At 40.1% G+C, this 23,300-nt stretch overlaps 2 protein-coding genes across 6 annotated transcripts in view; one reads left to right on the forward strand and one right to left on the reverse strand.

Annotated features, from left to right (window-relative positions):
- The window catches only part of NUDCD1 (NudC domain containing 1), a 35,425-nt gene extending 22,894 nt beyond the window's left edge, over positions 1-12,531 (reverse strand). Inside the window, exons 1-2 of one of the 2 annotated variants that reach the window (XM_041412709.1) lie at positions 12,314-12,531; positions 3,212-3,366 (exon numbers count right to left, since the gene is read on the reverse strand). In XM_041412709.1, the coding sequence (XP_041268643.1) occupies positions 3,212-3,366; positions 12,314-12,431 (273 nt within the window). In that variant the 5' untranslated portion in view covers positions 12,432-12,531. Of the gene's footprint in view, positions 1-3,211; positions 3,367-3,973; positions 4,976-12,313 lie in introns of those variants that run through there. The other variant, XM_041412710.1, reaches the window with a different exon arrangement.
- A 116-nt stretch (positions 12,532-12,647) lies between these two features.
- On the forward strand, positions 12,648-17,110 carry ENY2 (ENY2 transcription and export complex 2 subunit). 4 transcript variants are annotated; one of them, XM_041412712.1, is made up of 5 exons: positions 12,648-12,710; positions 13,049-13,142; positions 15,018-15,088; positions 15,873-15,947; positions 16,876-17,110. In XM_041412712.1, the coding sequence occupies exons 2-5, from the start codon at positions 13,075-13,077 to the stop codon at positions 16,950-16,952; spliced, it is 291 nt and encodes a 96-aa protein (XP_041268646.1). In that variant the 5' UTR covers positions 12,648-12,710; positions 13,049-13,074; the 3' UTR covers positions 16,953-17,110. The 4 variants fall into 4 exon arrangements, with proteins under 4 accessions (XP_041268646.1, XP_041268648.1, XP_041268645.1 ...); XM_041412714.1 differs by lacking the exon at positions 12,648-12,710 and adding an exon at positions 12,741-12,874; XM_041412711.1 differs by lacking the exon at positions 12,648-12,710 and adding an exon at positions 12,743-12,945.
- The last annotated feature ends 6,190 nt before the right edge of the window (positions 17,111-23,300 follow it).

Here is a 23,300-nt window from a genome sequence, read left to right on the forward strand (position 1 = left end):
GGGGTTTATCTCCCAAATTTGCCCTGAACCAGGACAATATATATGTATAATATATGAAACAAAATTAGATAAAATGGGTTTCATAGGCATTTTACGAGCCAGTGTACCCACATGTATTTGAACAATAAAATCATTTCTGAAAAAAAAAGAGGTGCCTGACTGACCTTGAGATAATCCCTTTTTAAACCCAATCTATTTTCTTAATCCAACAACAAATAGACCATGTTGAAAATATAAAAAATGGTTATAGAATCAAGGAAACTATTTTTTGTTTTATTTTACTAGGCTCACTTCAAGTCAGTTGATCTACAATTATTTCTGAAGGTCCACAAATCAGAAATCTCTGTTTAACAAGAGGGATATTCTTCCCTCATTACTAAAAATCAGCATTGCTGTCACTAAGATGAAAATATATTTACAAATAAGCTGCAACCAAAATAAGAAACAGAACTGAAAATAATGATGTGTTAGAAAGTCTATGGGCTCTTTCACTCTAATTTTAGGATGAACACATTACCCTGTTCCATTTTCTGTTTTAAAGAAGACTGGCATTAATTTTAATTGAAAGCTGTACTTGGTCAAAACCAATGCTATTTTTAATATACATTTGACTAATATATGGCTGGGCACATTTGTAATGAGACACCTTGTTGACGTTTCTGAACACAAATTCCTTTTTATTCATATGCAAACATGTTTCCTTTGCAAAACAGCACAGTATCATGTACTAGGACACAAGATGGTGTCTATTTATTTCATAGCTTAATAAATTTTATTTCCCCCTTCAGGTGGAACCAAAACTTGTGACCAGATGTTAATCAAATGCCATTATCTTGAAATAGGTCCTAAGGAAGAATATTTCTTATGTCAATTTATAGGCTGTTGTAAAGTCTTTTATCTGCTAGAGAAATAAATTTGCACACGTAGTGCCCTCCTAGCAAAGGAAATGTATTGGGTGTCTGTGTTGTGCAGGGGTGGCCTCAGTGAGGAGGGGCCAGGGCTGCCCAGTGCACATACAGCCACTTCCCGCTGGCTCCACTGGACTCTCCATTGCAGACAGTTGAGCTAAGCCAACGGTGTGGAACAGAGGTTTGCCTGCAGCCCTTGGAGCAGAACATGGAAAAGCAGACTGTCCTCCCAACACCCACTGAGGACAGATATCCACACTGTTGCCCATGAAAAAGCACACAGTGGAGCAAGTACAAGTTTCTGAACAACAAAGCTTGTTCCTGCTACAAGTTTTGTGTGACCTTCTGTCTTATCATCCTACACTAGTCCTAACTGGCAATAAATTAAATACTTTTCCCCAAAGTCAAGTCTGTTTTGCCCATCATGGTAACTGGTAAGCGATCTCCCTGGTTTCATCCTCATCCACAAGCTTTTCTCTCATTTCTTCTCACCTTCTTGTTGAATAGAGGGAGTGAGTGTTTGGGTGGGTGTCCAGCAGCAAGCCAAGGTTAACCAACCTCAAAGGATAAAACAAAAAATGAGATTATGACAAGCCACTATTAAGAGAAGGCTTTCTTTTAGATGATTCTCCTAGGAATCCAGATGATCTCAAAAGTTTTGGAAGAAGTCCTAGAAGATTATTTTGTCACAGTAAGAGTCTGCCAAAGTCTCCAACTGCTACATACTATGAAAAGCAAAGGAATATTTTGCAACTTCAGTTCTCAACTTACCATCCTCTGGAAACCTTTATTTCCTGAAAATCTAAAACTACAGTTTCAGAATTTTTCTTAGTTTAGTCCTGACCTAGTAATTTCCGTCCCCAGAACCTTGCATAGGCTAAGCCACATGCTCTCAAAAACCCACACATAGCCCTGTGTTTTCTTTTGTCTGACAGGGTTACAAGTCAAACTCTGGTAGTATGACAATAGGCATTTTCCTTTCCACACAGTTTTTTCTTTCTTAATGCCCAAGCACTACAACTGTATTTGCCAGAAACATGGTGTCCATAGAACCATGTCTTTCCTTCTCTGAAATGAAGTAGAGTTTTGTAAAGGAAATGAGAGCATCCATGCATTAAAATGGCTCAAAAGAAACACAGTTTGATTACTTAGGACCATCAGTATAAAAGCAGAAATTTCAGACTTAGCCTAGCTTGCTTACACTGTGTCAACTTCCCTCACAGCCACCAGCATCTTTTTGCCTCCAACAAATTATGCCTGTATTAAGCATCTCTAATTCTAACATATATACATATGACTGAGTTTTCACGCTAGCAAACAAACATCAAGTAATACCAGGGAGAAAGAGAAAAACAACTACAAAAAAAAAGCATCTTCCCTTTCCTTCAGCTTGTCATCATGTCCATCTTGCCCAGAAAGGAAGCAGATGTAACACTATGTAGAAGCCTAAAAGAAAAGAGCTAATGAGTATGTCTCCAGCAGTGATAGCCATAGGCTGTGGACTCAACCAAGGTTTGTTGGTAATAACACACTGTGAGAAAGAACAGGATGTGGCTGGAGACAGGGGCCACAAAGAGGTAGGAGAGCACTTTTCTGGGACAAATGTCCTTGTTCTGGCTCCTAGAGATAAGCACAGCATAGTACAGCATGCATACAGGAAAAATGTGGAGAAGTGGATGTGGCACGGACTGCAGGGGGGAGATCAAGACCACCGGAGACCCCCTAAGGCCTCCAACCTATTTCCAGAAAGGACTGAAAGAGCAAACTTCACATGATAACTAACACGTATAGAAAGTGAGTCACGTATTTTCCAAGTGGAGAAACTGACCCATAAACAGGTACCCCCACCAAGCCCAGGCAGCACCTCCAGGACCCTGAACATCCCATCAGCCCACTGCTCTGTGTTTGTACTAGGAGGTCAGGGACTATCATTTCAATTTCTATACCAAACATGTAACTCACTAAAAAACCTCTGTAAGCTTTTGTGAACCCTCTGGCTTTTGCTGTTCCTTTAGGCCACAAATATCTTCAACTTCTGAGTGCTCCTGTCCCCTTAAGCAGGGGGACAGGGCTATTGCAACACACTCTGTAGCAACACTAATGCAATATTACTAACATAAACAAGACAGAAGCCTCACTTAAAATCTTTTTATTCTTCCTGGCAAAATGCATTTTTGTTGAAATATCTTCCTGGCAATAGCTTTCCCCAACTTTTGCATTTGGATCCTACTTGCAATATTTTCTATCTCACCTGCTCCCATCTTTTCCAATCCAGTGGTTTAAAAAAAAGATTTTATTCTTACCAGAGTCACTGACAGATTCATGACCCTTCCAAACTGATCAACATAGTAGACATTATCCTGGTACCAGGAATCAAGGTGAAGATAATTATACATGCCAAAAGCACGCATGTGGTCAAGGGTATACTGATCATCACGAAGCTGCACTTCTGCTACAGCTGGAGGGAAAAGAAAAATACCATTTAAACAATTATTTATTTACAATTTAGTAATTTAAAATTCAAACTAACAATTTAAAAATAATTCTTCCATTTTCACTCCATAGGTATGCTTTATTTGAAGAAAAATACATTATGTATACATAGTTTAAAATGTCACCATAAATTTGGAAAGCAAGTCATCCACCCTGAAGGCCACTGCAGTCATTTGCTTCGATTATCTCATCACTATTACCATTTACAGTGGCCTGTTGTGGTGGGTTTGCCCTGGCTGGATGCCAGATGCCCACTAAAGCCAGTCGACATGTCACTTCCCTCCTCAGCTGGACAGGGGAGAGAAAACATGTGGCTCATGAGAGAGGATGAGCACAAGGAGAGATCATTCACCTATTACTGTCACAGCAAAACAGACTCAAGCTGGGGAAATGAGTTTGATTTACTGCCAATCAGACTAGGGTAATGAGAAATAAAACCAAATCTTAAAAACACATTCTCCCCCAACCCTCCCTTCTACCCAGGCTCAACTTCACTCCCACTGGTCACTCCCTCCTCCCCTCTCCAGTAGCACAGGACACAGGGAATGGAGGTTGAGGTCAGTTCATCACACCTCTCTGCTTCTCCTTCCTCCTCATTCTCTTCCCCTGCTCCAGCAAGGAGTCCTTTCCACAGGAGACAATCCTTCACAGACTTTTCTAAGGTGAGTTCTTTCCACAGGCTGCAGTTCTTCACAAACTGCTCCCGAGTAGCTCCCTTCCACAGGTCACAGTCCTCCACAAAAGACTGCACCAGCATGGGTGTCCCAAGTGGAGTCACAAGTCTTGCCACCAAACCTGCTGCAGTGTGGACTCCTCTCCCCATAAGATCACAGGTCCTGCCTGGAGTCTGCTCCAACATGGTATTTCCATGCCATCACAGCCTCAGCCAGGTGCATCCACCTGCTCCAGCATGAGGTCCTTCACAGGCTGCAGGTGGATCTCTGCTCCCCTAGGGGCCTCCACGGGCTGCAGGGGAACAACCTGCATCACCACAGTCTTCAGCACAGGGCACACTCTCCTCTGGCACCTGGAGCACCTCCTTCCACTTCTTCCTCACTGACCTTGGTGTCTGCAGAGTGGTTTCTCTCACACAGCCTCACTCCTCTTTCTGGCTGCAGTTCTTGTGCAGCAGCTTTTTATACTTTTCCAATTCATTACCCCAGAGGCACTATCACCATGGCTGATGGGCTCAGCCTTGGCCAGCGACGGGTCCATCTCGGAGCCAGCTGGGATTGGCTCTGTCAGACATGGGGGAAACTTCCAGCAGCTTCTCACAGAAGCCTTCCCTTGTAGCTCCCCCTGTTACCAAAACCTTGCCATGCAAACCCAATACACCTCCACCCTGTCTCTCACCAGCATGTGTTGAGGTCCAATTTATCAATAACTCTCACAGGATGAAACACACATCTACGAACATGCAACAACAATATCAAACTTACTTTGTATTACAGTAAGGGGAAAAAAAGTCTGCTTTATAGTAACTCTAGGAAAACAGCAACCAAAATAAATATTCCATATAACCACGTGGATTTCATGGTCTTAAATTCTGAGCTACCACGCCAACACTTGCAAAGCAAAAGATTAAAACAGTACAAAGCAGAATTAGTTCACAGTAATTAAAAAAAAAAAAAAAAAGCACCAAAAAAAATTACAACAAAAATCAAAAGCAAACTAACAACCCCCACCATATTCTTAGCACTCTCATTGAGGCTGAAATTTCCAGAAATGTCTAAACATACAATCAAAATTTCAGACTAAGTTTTTATAATTGAAAGAGGCTGCAAAGAATGGCTATTCACTAGAATACTACCTTCTTCAAGGCAAGAAGCATGGTAGCTACAGTCATTTACTTGAGCAAGATTTTTCCAAATAAAAAACCTCTACTTAACTATCAGTAATTAGGACTAGATTATCTGTTGAAGACTAACCAGGTTCTTATTTAAATTATGAGCAGCTTTTTTCCTCCTATTCCATATCTATACAGAGATGCAGCAGCTATAGTTGAAACATCGCAAAATAAATTAGCAGAGGTCTAGTCCATCCTTGTGTAAATAGTCTCAGATAGACCAGAACTCCATTTCATTCTCCAGAATAGTCAACCCAGGATTCTTAGCTTTCCTACAGGGAACTTATCTTGAACTTACCCAACAAAACTCCTTTAGAAAGTTACAAGTAAACTGTCAGTCTATGATGATTAGCACTCAAGCCCAGCGTATGTGAAATGCATCTCAAGGCTAATCCTTCTCAGAGCAGATTGTAGCTCCTAATCTTTCAACTTCTACTTTCTTCCCTTTTCTGCTCAGAAACAGAGAAAATCTATTTCCAGTATTTCACTTCCATCCCACCCCGTAACAGGGACCATTCACAACACTCTGCAGCAGCACTCAGACTTCTGACTCTTCTTTAGCACCTACTTCAACCCACTGCAGCAGAAGTAGTTTACTGTGGCAGAGTACCAATTCTGCAAAGAGCAGCTCACTTGGCAGTGCCATCAGTGCCACTGCACAGCTATCACAAGCTCAACAACCAGACAACCCCTGTATGGCTCAAAACAGACCCCAGAGATAATGGCTATTAACATAACAGTGGCTGCAGGAAACTATGCAAGATTATGCTGCCTGATTAATAAAAAATCCAGACATACTATACAAAATGCTTGCAAAATGACAGCATAATCAGCAATTAGTCTCCTAATCACTGTTGATATTTGCAAACCAGAAGTTTTAATTCCACCCAGATCAAATCATTATTCATATTCACCACACAGGAGGGATTTCCGTACCTCTGCAATTAATAAATTACTGTTCCACAAGCTATAGCCCTTCAAAACAAGCTAGAATATCAACGAAGGAGTGAGAAGAAAATACACCTGTCTTAATGGCAAGGACTGCTACGCATTCCAATTCCTACTTTAATTAACTAGAATACTTTACTCTAAATTACACTGCAAAAAAATAGAATATATTGTGAAAATGCATTTTAAAGCTGTTTGTGTAACCAAGCTTTATCACAGAGATATCTTCCCAACACAACAAGAGATGACATAAATGTTTTGTAAACAATTAAAGACCAAACTAAATATAATCCAGGATTATTATCATTAGTGAAACCAAGCACATATCATCTACTTCCTGTATAGCTGATCCTATGAAATTAGAATATATGCAGAAACATGTAAAGATGTTTTTAGCATAAAACCCATGAAAAGGTAAGGCTTCATTTCTCCACTTCTCCTTCCCCACTCCCCTAGTTATGTTGTTCCTGTCCGAACTATAACTATAAAACAGTCTAAATACTCTAGATGATTCCTAAAGTAAATGTACAACTTTTTGCAAAGATTCTTGGAACAATAAACTATTGATTAGCTGATTGCAAGGTGATAAACTTTACAAAATCTGGAAGAACATGAACTCTCTGTCCTTTAGTTTTCTCAACTGTAGTTCTGATAAGCCCTGAATAATAAAAGGGGTCAGGAAAAGGAGATCCAAATCCCAATTCTTTGTATTACTGTGATATGTAATTAATTCCATAAACAGAAGTCAGAAACTATACAATACACAGGTGATTTGAAATTAGGAAATCTGACAAATGTGTACTGTCTTGTCATGAAACACTTCAAATGAGGTAGCCAACTGCTTTCAGAATGCATTATACATCAGTATAGCTCTGCCAAGATAAACCAATTAAAGAACCTATTCCATTCTCCATTAATTGAAACCTATATTGTGACCAAGTGAAATCTGCCATCTGCTATTGCACACCATGTGCTTAGATAGTTTATAGAAGATTCTGTACTAGGGTGAAATTCATTCCCTCCTTTCTACAGCCTTCAAGATTCAAGGTTTCTTGACAGTCTTTGAAAAAAAAAAAAAAGAGAAAACCAATAGAGCTGAGGGCAAAAAAATAAAGGAGAAAAGAGAAAAGAAACAGAAATTTTAATAAAGTAAATTCAGAGAAAGGTAAGTTAATATAAATGGAGAAGAAGAAATACTTCAATCAGATCATCACCTTATTCAGTCTCACAGTTACACAGTTCTAGGAGTTTAAATTTAGTTGCTTAGTCAAGATTTTTTTCTGATTTGTTGTTGCTTGGTCTGGGTTTGTTTTACAGTTTTTAATTTTTTTCCTGCCTTTTTGTTGGTTGGGGTTTTTTTGTTTATGTGATTTTTAAGAGTCAGATTACTGCACCATTCTCAATGGGTTCACTAGTCTGTTTGGGTTCAATTCAGAAGCAGCAGTCAATGGCAGCTATTCAACAGAACAATACATGGTCTCTTTCAAACTTCTGATAAACACACCTGAACCATGTTAACCCAGCGACATTGACTCATACGCAGTCATTCATACCAGAAAAGAAAGCAAGTGTGCAGACTGTATAAACTAAACCTCAGCTTTCAACATTATTTCCTAACAACCCTAGTTGCATGGGATATTTTGGACCAGTATAAAGAAAACTATGCTACTTTTCTAGAATTGTATTTATCTCTACTAGTTCCATGCTTTAAAATAATTTGACTCAAAATAGTTTAAACATAATTAAAGAAATTATTTGCACTCACAATGCTTTACTTAAAAGCAAAAGCACTAAATATAAAGTAATTCATAAGAATCAACAGAACTAACACATCCCTAACCTGTTACAATAAGATCCCTAGCTAGATATTATTATAATTACTAGTCTGCAATGCAAAAAAAAAAAAAAAAGAATTCTGCTCTGATTAAAGAACTCTCAATCAAGGAACTTATACTTTAGAGGTCTTACATCTGCCACCAAACACTATGAAGCAGAAATAGGGGGGGAGAAAATGAAATGTAGAGAAAAAAAGGGTGAGGACCAACACCCAAACAGCCCCTCCATTTTTACTTTCCCTGAATACACCAAAGCAACATTACAAAACTGAAAAATATGCAAAGCAATTATATCAGCATATTCTGTGACATCAAATATTATATGCTTGTATGTCATGCCTTGTTTTGCAATGCCACCCAGTGGAAGCAATTTTGTATTGCAGACACACTGGTCTATTAGAAGAAGAGATGATTTATTTTCTAGTATCTACATTCAAAGATCCTTCTAACCCTGCATTAGTGCTTTTTATTTTAATTATAAAAAACATGTTCTTATTGTTAAAGGCAGCATCTCGTTGTTGTTGAGGAAATATGTGCCTGAGACCTAAACTTCTATGAATTACAGCTGCGAATGTCTGAAAAAGCTCACAATTTCTTACTACTTCCTATGCATTAATTTGAACACTGTTTTTTATATTTAATTTTTCAAAGGCAAATGGAAAATGCAAATGAAAATCTCTATAAATGTTTGAAACACACCAGTGCCTTTTGCTCCATGAAAAGTCACAAACTTGTTTTCCATGTAGCACTACTAATGAGCAACTTTTTGAAGCAGGCCTTCTAAACAGCATGCATTACCACCATTTTTCAAAAAAAGTGATAAAACTGATAAATGCACGAGATCAAAGGAATGCATTCTCTGTATACGCTCCTGGCTTGCATCAGCAGCTCCATCTCTGAGCAAATGTTTACTCTGCCTTCCAGCTGTAGCTATACTGAAAAGCATCCACTGCATTACAGGTACAATGGTCCTGCCCAACAGACAAGATAGAGAGGAATGGGATCAGGGACATCCACATCTGAATAAATTCCAAGCCTCTGGAAAGGAAAAGGAATTATGAGACATCTAACCAGTGAACAGCAATGATCTCGATCCCTTAAAAATGTTACGCAACCTGGACATGTTCCTTGCTGGAGACAAGGATTTGCCCCACAATCTCTGCTTTGGACTCTGCTGAGCTCGGATTAGGGCAGAAGAGATAACCACAGCCAAGATGCTCATTCATCCCTCCTAAATGTTAGGTGATCTCAAAAAAAGGCATTACAAAACTCAATGCAAGGGAAACATTGTAAATAAGTTACGGAAATAAACTAAAAAAAGTAAGGAGAGAGACAAAATTTACAGTGAAGAACTAGGAATTAAAAGCATAATAATATAGGACTCATTACTAGTTGAAATATATTACCAGAAGGAGATATGAGAAAACAAATGACTGTGACAGCATTAACTAGGACAGAATGGGTTGGAATAAGGAAGAAATAAAAGAAGAATATGCAAATCGGAGTATTTAAAAGAGAAGAGATAGTATCATACTTCCCCCATTCTTCTTCACGGTGACCATACATTTTTAGAAATTTATTAGAAAATCACCTCCTATCACAGATCTAATAAATAAATTGTTTCCTAAAATGTCAGTCACATATGTGGCCACAGCAAATTCCTGGCAACCACAGTCACCCAGCTGAAGGCACATTAGAACTGAACACTAGGTTTTTACATGATGGTCAGAAAATGAAGCTCACTGTAGTCCTCAGGAACATGACAACCACCACAAGTTGTCACACAACACCACATGCTGCTATCCATCTGCTCCAGGGGCTGAAGACTGCATCAATTCCACAGGGCATTTTTTTTGGTAATTTTATCTTATAGCTAGCAGTGAAATTAATGAAAATAGATAATAAAGACTTCACTGCAGCTGAGTTAAAATTCAGTTCTACTTAAGAACAAGCACTTATTTATTTTTATTGTCATGTATTCCAAGTACTCTAAAACTCACATATTCCTCTTAACTGCCACCAAATTTGGGATGCCACCCAAGCAGAACTACAAATCTCAGGTCATGTGAGACAAACACTCATTAAATCTTTTCCTGTAAAACAAAAAAATCAACCACCTTTTTACATTAATCTGCCAGATTCTACAATGTTATTTTTGCAAACAGTTGTGAATAAAATCGAAATAATTGTACTGACAGTGTTCCTCAACATTTTACTTTTTTTTCAGCTATTGCACTCAGAGCCACTTTGAGGAAATTAAATCAAATTCTTCACACAGTAACAAATATTTATTTAATAACCCAAAAACTACCAAGCTCTTCATCATGTTCTAGAGGCTTTGAATCTGCATTCAAGTGTGCTGGAAAGCAGAAGTTCTTGGCCTTCCCACACACTATTGGCTTCTTCTATCATGCAGCAATTTGAAAAAGCCACAGCCTACACACCATGCACAGTCTCGACAACTCAACCCACCACTCCTGCACAACACAAAAATCAAATTTTGGCAGGATACCCTAAATCTAACACATGTGTAGACCACTGACACTGGGAAATACAAAAGTCAGGTACAGAACACCACTGCACTGTGAATAAACTGCCTTGAAGGACACAAAAGAAAACCAGCAAGGAGAAGGAAGCAGCCACATGGCTGAAGAGCAGGCTGCAATCAAAACATCTGGAGGACAGATATAAGGAATTATACATTTCCTGTTATTAATTCAAATACACAAGAGCAACAATAAAAGCTTTCCACTCTTCACAGGACCAGTATCTATATCTACATATGCATACACAGAACAGAAAATATGAGTTAGTATTAGTGACTCTGCAGCACAGTTGAGTAAGTTAGACTGAAATGAGTCAGGGTCTTTGCGCTGTGGGAAGTGGGGAAAGAAAAGAACACAGTCACACATATCAATCCTCTGTTACACACTTACACAGTTACTGTAACCATTTTGTAGAGTATCCTAACAGACAAGAACTGAGTAGATCCATCTCTCCATTAGCAACTCCACTGTGCATGTATTTCAATGAAGATCTGTAATCCTCACCTATTTAGAGCAGGTGCACAACTGACTATCCAAGAACCACAAAGTTTGCTTGACCATAGGCAGAACAAACTCAGGGAGTGCACCAATGCTACGCTGCCGCTCTCTCTGACACAACTGCAGCACACTCATAACAGGCACCCACTCACCTGCATTTGGGCTGTCTTTTGAAAGGTGACACTTAAAGCAGTCTTACAGTAAAAATGTTACTCTCATTAAATTTTGCAGTCCTACCACAGATACACTCACAGTCTCATTCACTTAACCTTCAATACAAAATTTATCTAAAAACTTCCTTCCTATTGCTGACAACTCAGCATGGCAAACACACCCTTCTGATCTACCACGAATAGAGTATGTTCTACACAAAACTAAAGTAGCATGTAATGGGTCACTCTGCAGACAGGTATATTGTTCAGTAAATATACAGAGACAGATTAACCCACACAAATTGTGTTTACTGTCTCAGCTTTACAAAGAAAATTAAACTAATTCACCCACCTTACAAAAAGACCTGAATTTCTCCAATCAGTAAACGTAGAGTGCTGAGATATTTCAGGGCATGGCTAAGATTGTAGGCACATACCCAACAGGACTTTGTGCTAATGTACTCCTCAGTGAATTAGTGTGTTAATGGACCAGCATCTCAAACACTAATGATGCTTGGCAGAGAAAGCGGGGCATGGAATGTGTGACATGAAGATTCACCTCTGAACTCTGGGCAGAGTAACAAAGGAAAACAGCTAATTTGCTAAGTTTGTACAAGACGTTAGTTTCATACTTGTTTCTCTAAACCACATGTGCTCCGTCCACACTCCGCTGTGAACCACCTCAGCTGGTCATTTGCCTCACCTTGCCTGCACAAACAAGAGCAGATGTAGGACACAGCTTCCTTACTCATTTGGGAACTAAGGGCACCAGAAGCAGGCTAAGGCAGAGGTCTGATGAGTCAGGCGCCTCGGTCCACCACGAAGGCACCTGGCGGGACGCCGGACGCCCCTGGCCACCTGCAACAATTTTAACGGGAAAAGCGAGACGAAGCGCTCTATCTCGGAAACCCCCGCCGTCCGAGAGACGCGGGACTCCCGGTGCTCCGGGACTCCCAGCTCGGGGCACCCTGCACCGAGGGCCGCGGAGCACCGCGAGGGGACGAAGGGAAAGGCGGCGGGATCCATCCCCCGGCGCTGCCCAAGGCATGCCCGGCGGGATCAGCCCCGCGCCGCGCCCGCTCCTCACCCGCGTCCAGCCCCAGCTGGTAGCAGGCCAGCGGCTCCAGCGACAGCTTGTATCCCTCGAACTTGGGGTCCAGCAGCAGGCGTTTGGCCTGCAGGGAGCAGTGGGCGGCGCCCGCCATCCCGCGGCTCCGGGAAAACTTCGGGAAGCGCCGGCAACTCCACGGGCCCTCGGGAACGCGCGGCAGTGGCTGCGCAGCACCACGGGAAGAGGCTACGAGGTCGCCCGGCCGCCACAGTGCATGCTGGGAGTCGTAGTCTGGGCCAGGAGGCAGCCGTGCGCCCGGAGCGCGCCGGGAGCTGTAGTCGCCGAGCCCGGACTACGTTTCCCGGCGGCACGCGCGCCCAGGAGCGGTGGGGCTGGCGGCGCGTGGCGCGTTCTGCAGGCGGCTCCGCCTCTGGTGCGCGGACCGGCGGGGTTGCGGCTCGCTCCGGGGCGCCGCTGGGCGGGCCGAGCGCCGGGGGCGCCGGGCGGGAGGGCCGGGCTGCGGAGAGGCCGTGCCCGCAGAGGGTGGGCCGTGCCCGCGCAGGCGGCCCGGCGAAGTGCCGGTGCCCGGACGGCCGGGTGGGTGCCGTGCCGAGCTCGCCCCTGAGCTGGTCACACACTGGTGCTCCGGTCATTAACCTCGGGCATGTGTCAGTGGACGGAACACTGCATGTCATTCTGTTTTGGTCACTTTTTTTTTTTGCGGAATGAATGACACCAGCTTTTGTCGAAACTCTGCTTTGCTCTCTGTAGGTTTGTGGAAAACCTAGGTTTCCAAAATGAACAAAGATGCGCAAATGAGAGCAACCATTAACCAAAAGCTAATAGAAACAGGAGAGCGGGAACGGTAAGTTGAATTTCTACTCTATGCCGGTGACAGGCTTTAAATACATCAAGACTGCACTACGCCTAGAAGTACAATAAACTCCATAAAAACTCTAAAAACTGAGTCTTGGACTCAGAAGACTCAAAAATTGAGTCTTGGACTGGAAGGTCTTGAGTGTTACATAAACTATTTTAAAAAATGCCTTTTGAACAGTTTTATTTTTCCGATTGAAAAGAGATAGTTGGGAAATAAAGTATGGGTAATTGGCTTATAAACTCTGAAGCTTTCTCTTATGCAGGTATTTTGTGTTGGAATGCCCTAAATTCATGTAAGAATCATCCATTCAATTTGCTGCAGCTAAATCTTGTTATTTCCTGATAAAGAGAAGGAAACAAAAAATTTCCTTTTTTCTTTTAAGTTTTTCTTGTGTTTCTAGCTCTTCTCTTGTTAGGTAAAGCAATATTTATGTATTGTTGAATACATAAAGGAGCACTTGTGCAAGTCATTGTAGAGATCCCAGTCAAGGCAAACAAGTAAATTGCACCATTTTTTTTGGCTTATTGTTCTCTCTTCAGTCTGTTTTATTGATGTTGTATTTACATATCACTAGAGTGCTTGTGACATTTCCCTCCTCATTTTTTCACTGTGCTTGCAACCATGCACCAAAAGTTCTCTTTTCTTCGTTTTTAAAGGCCTGTATGACAAGAAATTTTTTCCTAGGTCATGGCATAGCCTTGTGCCTGGTGTAGTCTTTTGTAGCTTGACCTGGTATCTCTGCTCTACATCTTTCCTCGTTGTGACCATCCCCTTGAAGATTGTATAGAGCTTGAGAAAAGCAGGCAATTTATTGAAATGGTATTGGGATCTATTTTATGCTAATTTAAGAATAGGAAGGGTTTTATCAGGATGTCAAAAGCTGTCTTATAAACAGGCTTTATCAGAGCTGTACTGTGATCAGAGACAGAGCACTTAGATTTCTTGAACTAAGAAATATCCAGAGGCAGCCAATTTCACCCGTATTCTTACTCTGCTTTTTGTCATCAGTTCATCTGCCCTCTACACAATTCACTGAGTAAAAGGGATTATACCTACACTGTTCAGCCTCTTGCTACAATCCTCTCATTCATAAAAACAGGGTTTTGCTAGAGTTACTTAGGATAAGCAGGCTTTCTAGCTAATGGAGAAAAGGGTAAAAGATACTAATGTTATTTATCATCTCTTACTTTCATTTTCCCTTCTTCTTTTTTTAGTACTATTTTTTTAGTACTAATTTTCACTTTTTAGCTAACTTTCAATATTGTATTTTGATATATGGAGTAGATGTTTCGTTGTGGCAGATTGTTGTGTCTTTTCCTGTAATGCCTGAATCCTTGTTGATTAAGCTTACATAGCTAACCATGGAAGCTTAAGAGAGGAAGCTTAAAATATAGGATCCTTCATTTTCACCCAGAATGAGATAATGTGTAAATGGGGAGATAAACCTGCAGTTGAGTAGTGCAGAATTCTTCCTGAAAGGTGAGGGAGAAGGTTTTACTTATTTTAAAGACCTGGTATCAGGTGAAATAGTCCAACTTTGAAAGTCTGCATACCTCTGCTACCAGAGCAGACTCTGTCAGGTCAAGTAATTCAAGGGCTTCTACCCATTTCTGCATGGCTGCAGCATCAACATTGCCTGAAGCAGTTCTGTGCGTTAGCTCTGGAGGCACCAAATCCTCATAGTCCAACATGGTAACCTGAAATTGGAACTTATTTGGGTTTGGATTCACCTGCTGTTCAGCCATTTCTGCTGCTGCTCTAGGAGCTCCTGGGTAATTGTAGGCCTAGCTTTCACACTGGACCATATTTAAGCTGCCAGCACTGTTTGCTGTTCTAACAAGTTTTATATTGTATTAACAGCCTTAAAGAGTTGCTGAGAGCCAAATTAATTGAATGTGGCTGGAAGGACCAGTTGAAGGCACATTGCAAAGGTAACAGTGGTCAATTAATTAATTTCCTTTGTAGTGAGCTGAGATTCTGGCCAAATAAAAGTCCCAGCTGAAGGCTTTACTGACAGTTTAAACAAGATCTGGGCAAGAAGAATGTATCCCTGGCAACGTGACATTTATGTTTAAACATGCTACTGAATTGAGATTACTTCTCAGCTTTGATTTCTGCATTTTTCAGTAGTGTGCAAGGCACTATAAGTAAACAGTTGTTTCATGTGTATTAATAATAGCTTTTATTTTGCTATAGATTTATTCCTTTTTCTCTGACATACTTTTTGACTTGGCTGAAATATATACAGAAATCTTGTTTCAACCAGTTGGAAGAATAGTAAGGATTTATTGTGCTCTTCCTTACTGTATGTTCCAAAGTGTTTTTCCAGTTGCACCTTTCTTACTACTGTGTAAATAATGTGTTTTAAGAGATAAGTGAGCCAACTTGTGAACTGCTCCAGCACTCTAGTAACAGTCACACCTGGTAATGCTCAGATGAGATAAAACAATTTCATGTTTGTTTTTAAAATATGAGCTGATCAAGATGCATCAGCAGTGACAGGTTCCCATCCTTAAATCTATGGCATGAGTGAGAGACTAAAATCCACTGTACAGTGCAGTAGGTACTGAGGTAATAGCCTATATTTAGGTCCCATGCTACTTTGTATTCTCCCATGACCATGTAGGCAGGTTTTGTCTCTTAATCACCAGCACAGGTTTTGTCATTTTATGAATGGATTAAAAGACTTAAAGTATTGGTCTTGGTCTTCCCCAGATGTCATTAAAGAAAAAGGATTAGAGCATGTTACTGTTGATGATTTGGTGGCAGAAATCACTCCCAAAGGCAGAGGTAAGAAAATGCAAATGTGGATGGAGTAGTACATCAATAAACATACCTACCTCTATTTCATTAGTATTTTGAAAGCAGCATCATGAGCTTGTCTGTCTTGGATTCAAGGAAAAAGGTTAATAAAACTTGATGTTAGCTAAAAATAAAATATTAATAGCTTAATATTAACAACCAATGAAACTTGAATTTGTATTGTGTAGCAGCCTTCAGATTTCTTTTGCAGATTATTTAGTCATGTCTATATTCATTTTTATAATTGACTTAATGGTCCCAAGTTGTGTATGCAACACAGATGTTTTAAAATTCCAAATCTTTTAAGATGGAAAATCAGAACTAACAGTTCTAGTGTAATGGGAATGGGAAGAGTAAAGACATAGTATACAGATACAAAAAAATTCAATCAGTTGAGGAAACTTCAGTCCTCTTTATATTGTTCCTTTCAGCCTCTTTAGCAGGGTTTGATGTTAGTGGCAGAAACTTCATTAAGTTCTAAATAAAAATAGGTCTTCAAAATAGCTTGCTTGACTCCCTTACTAGAGACCAGATTTGAGATTTTTTTGGTCTTAAATTTGTGAAGAAAAAAGGTAGAATAATCACACTTGTTCTGGTGATTATGTCCTGTTTCCTTTTAAATAATCCTTTTCCTCAAACTTTCCAGTTTTCTGGACTATGAATAGGCAAAAAGAAAAAAAAAAACAAACCTGACCAGTAGCATTGTTCTCAACAGATCAAATTTTAGCCTATTTTAAATGGGAAAAATATAGATGTGCTATATGAAAATCAAGTTGTTTCAGTTACTTTAGGTATTAACAGAATTGCAAGAACAATGAAAGAATAGTATTGTATTGTAGAATATTGTAAAAGTACGGTTTTAGCATACTTTTTATTTTGTCTTTTTTGACTTCTTGCTTTCTTATTTGTGTTTCAGCTTTGGTACCAGACAGTGTAAAGAAGGAGCTCTTGCAAAGAATAAGAACCTTCCTTGCTCAGCATGCCAGTCTTTAACTTTGACATTCATCTGGGATACAGTTTCTGTATTACATCAGTCATGTCAGGATTGGAATGCAGTTTACATACTTCATAAGGATGAAAAATCATTAATTTTTCTCTGCACTGCATCGATTTCTTAAAGTTGGTGTTATTTTAATAAAAAATTTTGTGGACTCGTGGTTCTAAGGTGGTTCTCTCTCTCGGTGGACTGTAATGTAGTATCACAGTTTTTAATAATCCCTAACTTTATACAGTTGTGGAATCTTGCAAAGATTTTCAGAAAATAAGCACAGTTAACAAGTATGTTGACCAGAAATGCAGAAAGGTGTAAAAAAAAGTGTGGAAAATGGGATATGGCATACTGCTGAGCATAGCTTTTCTGATTTTCCCAGAGTAAGCAGGACAATGTTAAGACTACGTAAAACTGTTGGTAAAATTCCTTTTCTACTTCTTTTCTAGAGAATGAGTTGTTTGAAGTCTCTGACATGGTATGCAAGTATTTACTCAGCAATTCATAAGAGGTTGAATTCTTTAAGAAAAAGGCAGTTGTATCTTTCATCAGCAATTCTTTTCACATTTGCTTTGAGTTGCTATTCTAATTCTAACAACTACTGTTTTCTATCTTTGCCCATATTACTGGTTTGTTTTTTTGTTTTTTTTTTTTTAAGTGGATCTTTGGGGCCTTTTGAAATTGCAGTACAGTAATTTGCCACTGTAACATCATGCATTTTTAATTCTTGTATCTAGAGCTGTAACATCAGCCAGGTCTATACATAACTGCAAAAATAAATTTGACTAATAGAGAGGATCAAGAAAGAGGCTTTGAAGTGAGAATGTTTTAATTTTTCCCGTCTTAGAATCATCTATAAAATGGAGTAGAAGCGCAAGCGTAAGCAAAAACTGAATGAGCAGTCGGATACTGTTGTGACTCGGTGGCTACTGTGAAAAAATTACTGACTCAAAATAATATTCATACTCCTAATTAGAAGAATACCGTAAAAACTGTCACTTAAAAAGCTGTTCCTGTGCCAGTGGGCTGTGCTGTTCCATCATTGCTGTGAGCTTCCGCCTGAGGAGCCGCATGGGGAGGGTGGTGGCAGCTCCCATTCCCTCTTCAGCCCCTTGCCTGCGGGGAGCAGACACACGGAGCGCTCCCCGTGCTGCCCGCCCGCAGCGTCACCTGCGCGGGGCTGGGCAGAGCGACAGCGGCAGTGCCAGCCTGAGAGGGCTCCAGTGCCACCTCAGATGGCAGGTCTGGGAGAAATCTGGCAACAGCCAACGGTGAAGTCTGGCAGTAGACAGGGGTTGGTATAAACAGGGCAATACCAGCAGCAACGAGACATGATGTACCTGGTCATGAACATCTTTTGTCTACAAGGACCAAGCTCTTGCTAAGACTAACAGCACTGGAGCCAAGATCGTGGATCTGCTGCAGATATTCCTCCTGTGCTGTTTTAAATCTACCTTCATGTCAGTTAGAGCATATTTGCTGTATGTCATTGCCTCTATGCAGTTGAATGGTGGAGGTCAGAAAGAAGACAATTCTTTCACTTAAAGATCCATCTTGTTTTTTAAAATGTGTTTTTGAATTCAGTATGTATCATGTATTAACCCCTGCTGGCAACTCAGCCCCACACAACTGCTCACTCACTCCCCCCCAACAACCAGTGGGATGAGGAAGAGAATCGAAAGCACTGAAGTTGGAAAACTCATGGGTTGAAACAAAGACAGTTCAATAGGTAAGGTAAAACCCATGCACACAAGCATAGCAAAACAAGGACTTCATTCACCATTGTCCATTGGCAGGCACATATACCTTCAGGAAAGCAGAGCTCCATCCCACTTAAGTTACTATGGAAGACAAATGCAACCACTCCAAATATCGCCCCTTTCCTTCTCCCTCCAGCTTTATGTGCTGACCCCCAGTTGGGGTCAGCTGTCTTGGATGGGTCCTCTCCCCAATCCTTATGCATCCGCAGTCCCTGCAGTGGTGGGGTGGGGTGAGAAGGAGAAGAGGCCTTGATGGTGTGTAAGCACCGCCCAGCAATAATGAGAACAGCCTGATCTAAGCACTGTTTCGAGCACAAATTGAAAATAGCCCTGTAATAGCTAACTATGAAGAATATTAACTCTATCCCAGCCAAACCAGCATAGTATGTTAATTCAATGTTTGTAACTTTATTTTCTGTATTTTAATTGCATATATATAAAATTATTATGAGTTCTTCATTCCAGACTTAATATACCCAATGCTAGTACTTGATGAAGTACATTGTTTCTTCACACAATCTAGCAGAATATAACCTGAGCCTGTTTTACATGTGTCAAAGCTGTACATTACCATCAGTAGTCATACCCTTTTGTTCTTGTAGGTTTTTGCTAATGTTCTTCAATATTTTGCACATGACTTTTAAAGTCTTTGCTTAATGAATGGCTGCAGCATGTCATGGGCACTCAACTTGCTCCAGAGCTACCAATTTATTTCCTTCATTGTGGTAGGAGAGGACTAAATTTATGGTATTCATACACTGAACTGTGGACATTTGTAAACATTTGAAGTTCCACTTGGAACATGACAGCTGAAGTGCATTTGCTCTAAGTGCAATGTAGTCCTCTGCAGTCAGCTCATACTTGGCACAGAATAAAGACTGAACACTGTCAAAATTTTCAGAAAATTGTGCTGACCAATTTGAAGCTAAAGGCTTGACAACAAGCTCTTTCACATGCTGCCAAAAATAAGCTGTAAAGTTCTGCCCAGACTGGTTTCAAATGCAAGCATGTTCGGAGACCACGAAAGAAGAGGAGAGTGCCTGCATTCCAGATACACCAGTGGCTCCTGTCTCAGGGTACCACTGGCTGCTCTTTGATGTGAGCAAAGCCACTTGTTCCCCACATGAGTTCTGTTAATCACACCAGTGCAGCCTCCATTAAGTAGCCAGGCAAAGAGCATGTTGGACGACATGTGCAGATCCAAATTAGATTGGAGGTCAGAGGTATCTCAATGGATCTTCTAAGAATTAAGTTCGATTTGTGGTGATATCAGCAGTGAGAGATGGTTCTTTGTGGCCTCTTATTTTTGTTTTAACTGCAGGTGTATTCTCAGATGCATAGGCTGGCTTGTTTTGCAAACTGTTTCCTGCAGAGTCTCAGTTTCTACTTGTTTGTTTGAATATTGAAAACAGTAACATTTAGGATTCGGTCAGAACATTGTCCTGCTGAGGTTTTGTTTCCCACACTGAAAAATACAATAATGTGTGTTTTTAAAGGATCCATACCTCTAGCATATACAGGCAGAGAGATGCATTAACTATTTTTTCTCCAAAACTTCCACATTTTCAATGTCATGAAATGCACTTACAAACCCAGAACTAAACAGCCATGAAGTGAGAATTCAGGATTGATCTGCATCACCTCAACTATGGGAATATATTTCTTTTGGCTGACCCAGTGCATATACATTCCAGTACCTGGTTCAGCTTCATCTTTTTGTAGACACATCTGCAAAAAATAAAACAGTTTGTAAATAGACATGGAAATAATGGGTTGGATAACAGATAGATTAAATCAGTGTAGCTCTGGATGTGCACTAATCCAAATTCTATGTGACAGCAAAATGAGTAGCTCTACTGCTGTCAATGAAAGGCCAATAGAAAAAAGTAAGCTTAGCCTATCCCTTAGTCAGGCCCTGAGGGGTCTGAAATGCACAATGAGCTGAAATTTGTTTGATTCTAATTTGTTTGATAATTATTCTCCCATAAAACTTCTCTATATTGACATAATCCAGTCAAAAATGCTACAAACCAGTGACATCACCAATAATTTCTGCTGGGATGTCAAACTTTTACTCACATCTTAGATAGAATGATTTTGCTATCATAGGTTTTTCAATTTTTTTTTTTTGAGGGGGGGTGGTGTGGTGGTACTATTTATCTTCCTTTCTCCCCGTTCCTTCTTCATTCTTGTTTACTGCCATAATGTTTCATTATGGCCCTTTATCACTTGGAGAACAAGTACATCTGAAGTCTGTTTAAATCCAGTAAGATTCCATCAGTGCTATTACAAAATATTTGCTGTTTCTCATTTCTCTCTGGAAGGTCCTTTGAGGTGACAGCTCTGCACTATCTCATCCATTACATCATCTCATGGAATATGTTTAATTGTAGCAACTGTGACACCTTGAGAGTTTGGCTTTAACTTAGTCATTAAGTGGAGCAATGAAAAATATTGAGTGTTTCTACCTGCTGGGTCTCTTTAGCTTTATTTAAATTTCTAAGTATTTGCAATTGAAATCAGAGTTGTGTTCTACTTGGCCTGTTTTTCTCAGCTATTCATTTTCCAAAAAAGAAACAGCTGTGGCTCCAGAGCCAAATGTGTTATGACTGGGGCTCAAAATGAGAAAAAACAAATTCCTCTCCTCATAAATAATTTATATTTCACTACCTTGGTGTAATAAATAGGTTAATTGGTATTCTGCTTGAAATAACAAAAAAGCCTAATCTCACTTTGTATTTCATATTTACCATGATGCTTTCTATCTGAACTGTATTATTCTTAAAAATGTTTTTTATGTTTAGCTTTTAACTAGTGATTTAGTAATAGATCATAAAAAATGTCCCTCTAAGAAGTCCCTGTTAATTTCTGTTTGTTCGAGTCATTAGGAAAGAGGCATCCATTCTTTCAATCACTAATCCTGAGGTAAGATATAAAGTTGCTGTTGATCAAATCTGTGTTTGGCAGCCTGTGGGTGGACACTGACAAGGGCAGAGCAGGCTGGCCTCTTCTGCTGCCTTGCTTCATCCACTGTCTGTGTACAAAGTCAGCACGCTGTTGGGCTTTTGCATCTAGTGCTCAGGGCAAAAACAACACAACTCCCTGGAGTGCAGTGACACTGTAAATAGCAGGGAAAAACTCTGCATCTGCTTCCAAGGGTTCTTTGAATACATATGAACAGAGATGAGCATAACACTGATCCTAGCTTTGTATGCTGTATTGGTGAGGCTGATGCTCAGCTTGCAATTTTGAAAGGAAGTAGAAAAAAATGGAGCACTGAAAGAGAAAATGGAATTATCAAGGTGTAGCTCTGCTGGCTAAGCTTGAAAAATGTCCCACTGTTATTCTATTGAAAAGAAAGCTGACACAAAATATGGTTGTGATGTGTCATAATCTTCTCAGGGAGAAAGAAGGAAACAAAGGAAGCTTTAACAGAAAGGATTAAAGAGTGCATGAAAATGGAAGTCAAAATCCAGATTTAAAAGAACAACTGCTTAATCACTAGAACAAACAGTGAAGAAGTATGGTGGATCCTTCATTTTTCAATGCTTTCCCAAGTACAACATGCCTTTAAGGAAGAACTGCTTTAGTTCAGAGTTAATCAAACTTTCTGGAAATGCAGTACTCAGCTATCTGTGCTCCCTGGAACTGGCAGCAGTTATTCAGTTTCTTTCAGAAGAGAAAGGAAAGAATAAACACTTTCCACAAAGACAAATATTGCTTTAGTTTACACAAGCATAAGTTGTTACCTTTAAGCTACAATGGAAGAGGCAGTAAAAGTTAAGCATTACAAAATCTTTTTTTTTGTAACTTGGATTGAAAAATGCTGTCTCTAGCTAATCTGTTAACACTTTCATGCACATTTCATTCTGAGCTAAGTTTCTGCCCAAACCCTGGGTCAGTTTGCTAATATTTGAGTTGTTCAGCTTACATTTCAAAATATCTGTTGATGCATATTTTGCAGGAGGAGTTTAATGAAACAGTCAATAGTCAGAAGGGGACTGTTCTTCCTTTGTTGAAAAAAGATCAAAAAGAGTGTGATCTAAGCCTGGTTTCAGCCTACTGACTGCTGTAATGATAAATATAAATTAAAATGCTTCCTCACTATCATGAAGTGAACAGGAAAACTTGATAATCACAGAATCACAGAGTAAGCTGAGTTGGAAGGGATCCACAAGGATCATCAAGTCAAAATCCTAGCCCTGCACAGGACCATCCCCAAGAATCACACCATATGTCCAAGAGTATGGTCCAAATGAACCCTGTCAGTGCTGCTGTGACCACTTCCCTGGGGATCCTGTTCCAGTGCCCAACCACCCTCTGGGTGAAGAACCTCTTCCTGATGTCCATCCTAAACCTCACTGACACAGCTTCAGGCCATTCCCTCGTGTCCTGTCACTGGTCACCATAGAAAAGTGATCAGTGTCTGCCCCTGTTCTTTCCCTCATACAAGGAAGTTGTATAATGAATGAAAAAAGGTACTTCCTCATATCCCTTCTTTGGTAGCACTGTCCTTAAGATGGTAAGTGCATGAGGTTACACAGTTCTATTCAAAATGAGCTGTTGGTTTTTTCCCACATCAAAACTGAGATC

The sequence above is a fragment of the Onychostruthus taczanowskii genome, unplaced genomic scaffold, assembly GCF_017590055.1.
Source record: "Onychostruthus taczanowskii isolate IOZ18803 unplaced genomic scaffold, ASM1759005v1 scaffold4, whole genome shotgun sequence".
Taxonomy (NCBI): Eukaryota; Metazoa; Chordata; class Aves; order Passeriformes; family Passeridae; genus Onychostruthus; species Onychostruthus taczanowskii.

Bases quoted from the DNA above. Each gene is read 5' to 3' on its own strand.
- ENY2 (XM_041412712.1), top strand. From the start codon at position 13,075: ATGAACAAAGATGCGCAAATGAGAGCAACCATTAACCAAAAGCTAATA. The intron at 15,089-15,872 runs GTAACAGTGGTC...GGTCTTCCCCAG, and splicing joins GTTGAAGGCACATTGCAAAG to ATGTCATTAAAGAAAAAGGA. The intron at 15,948-16,875 runs GTAAGAAAATGC...TTTGTGTTTCAG, and splicing joins AATCACTCCCAAAGGCAGAG to CTTTGGTACCAGACAGTGTA.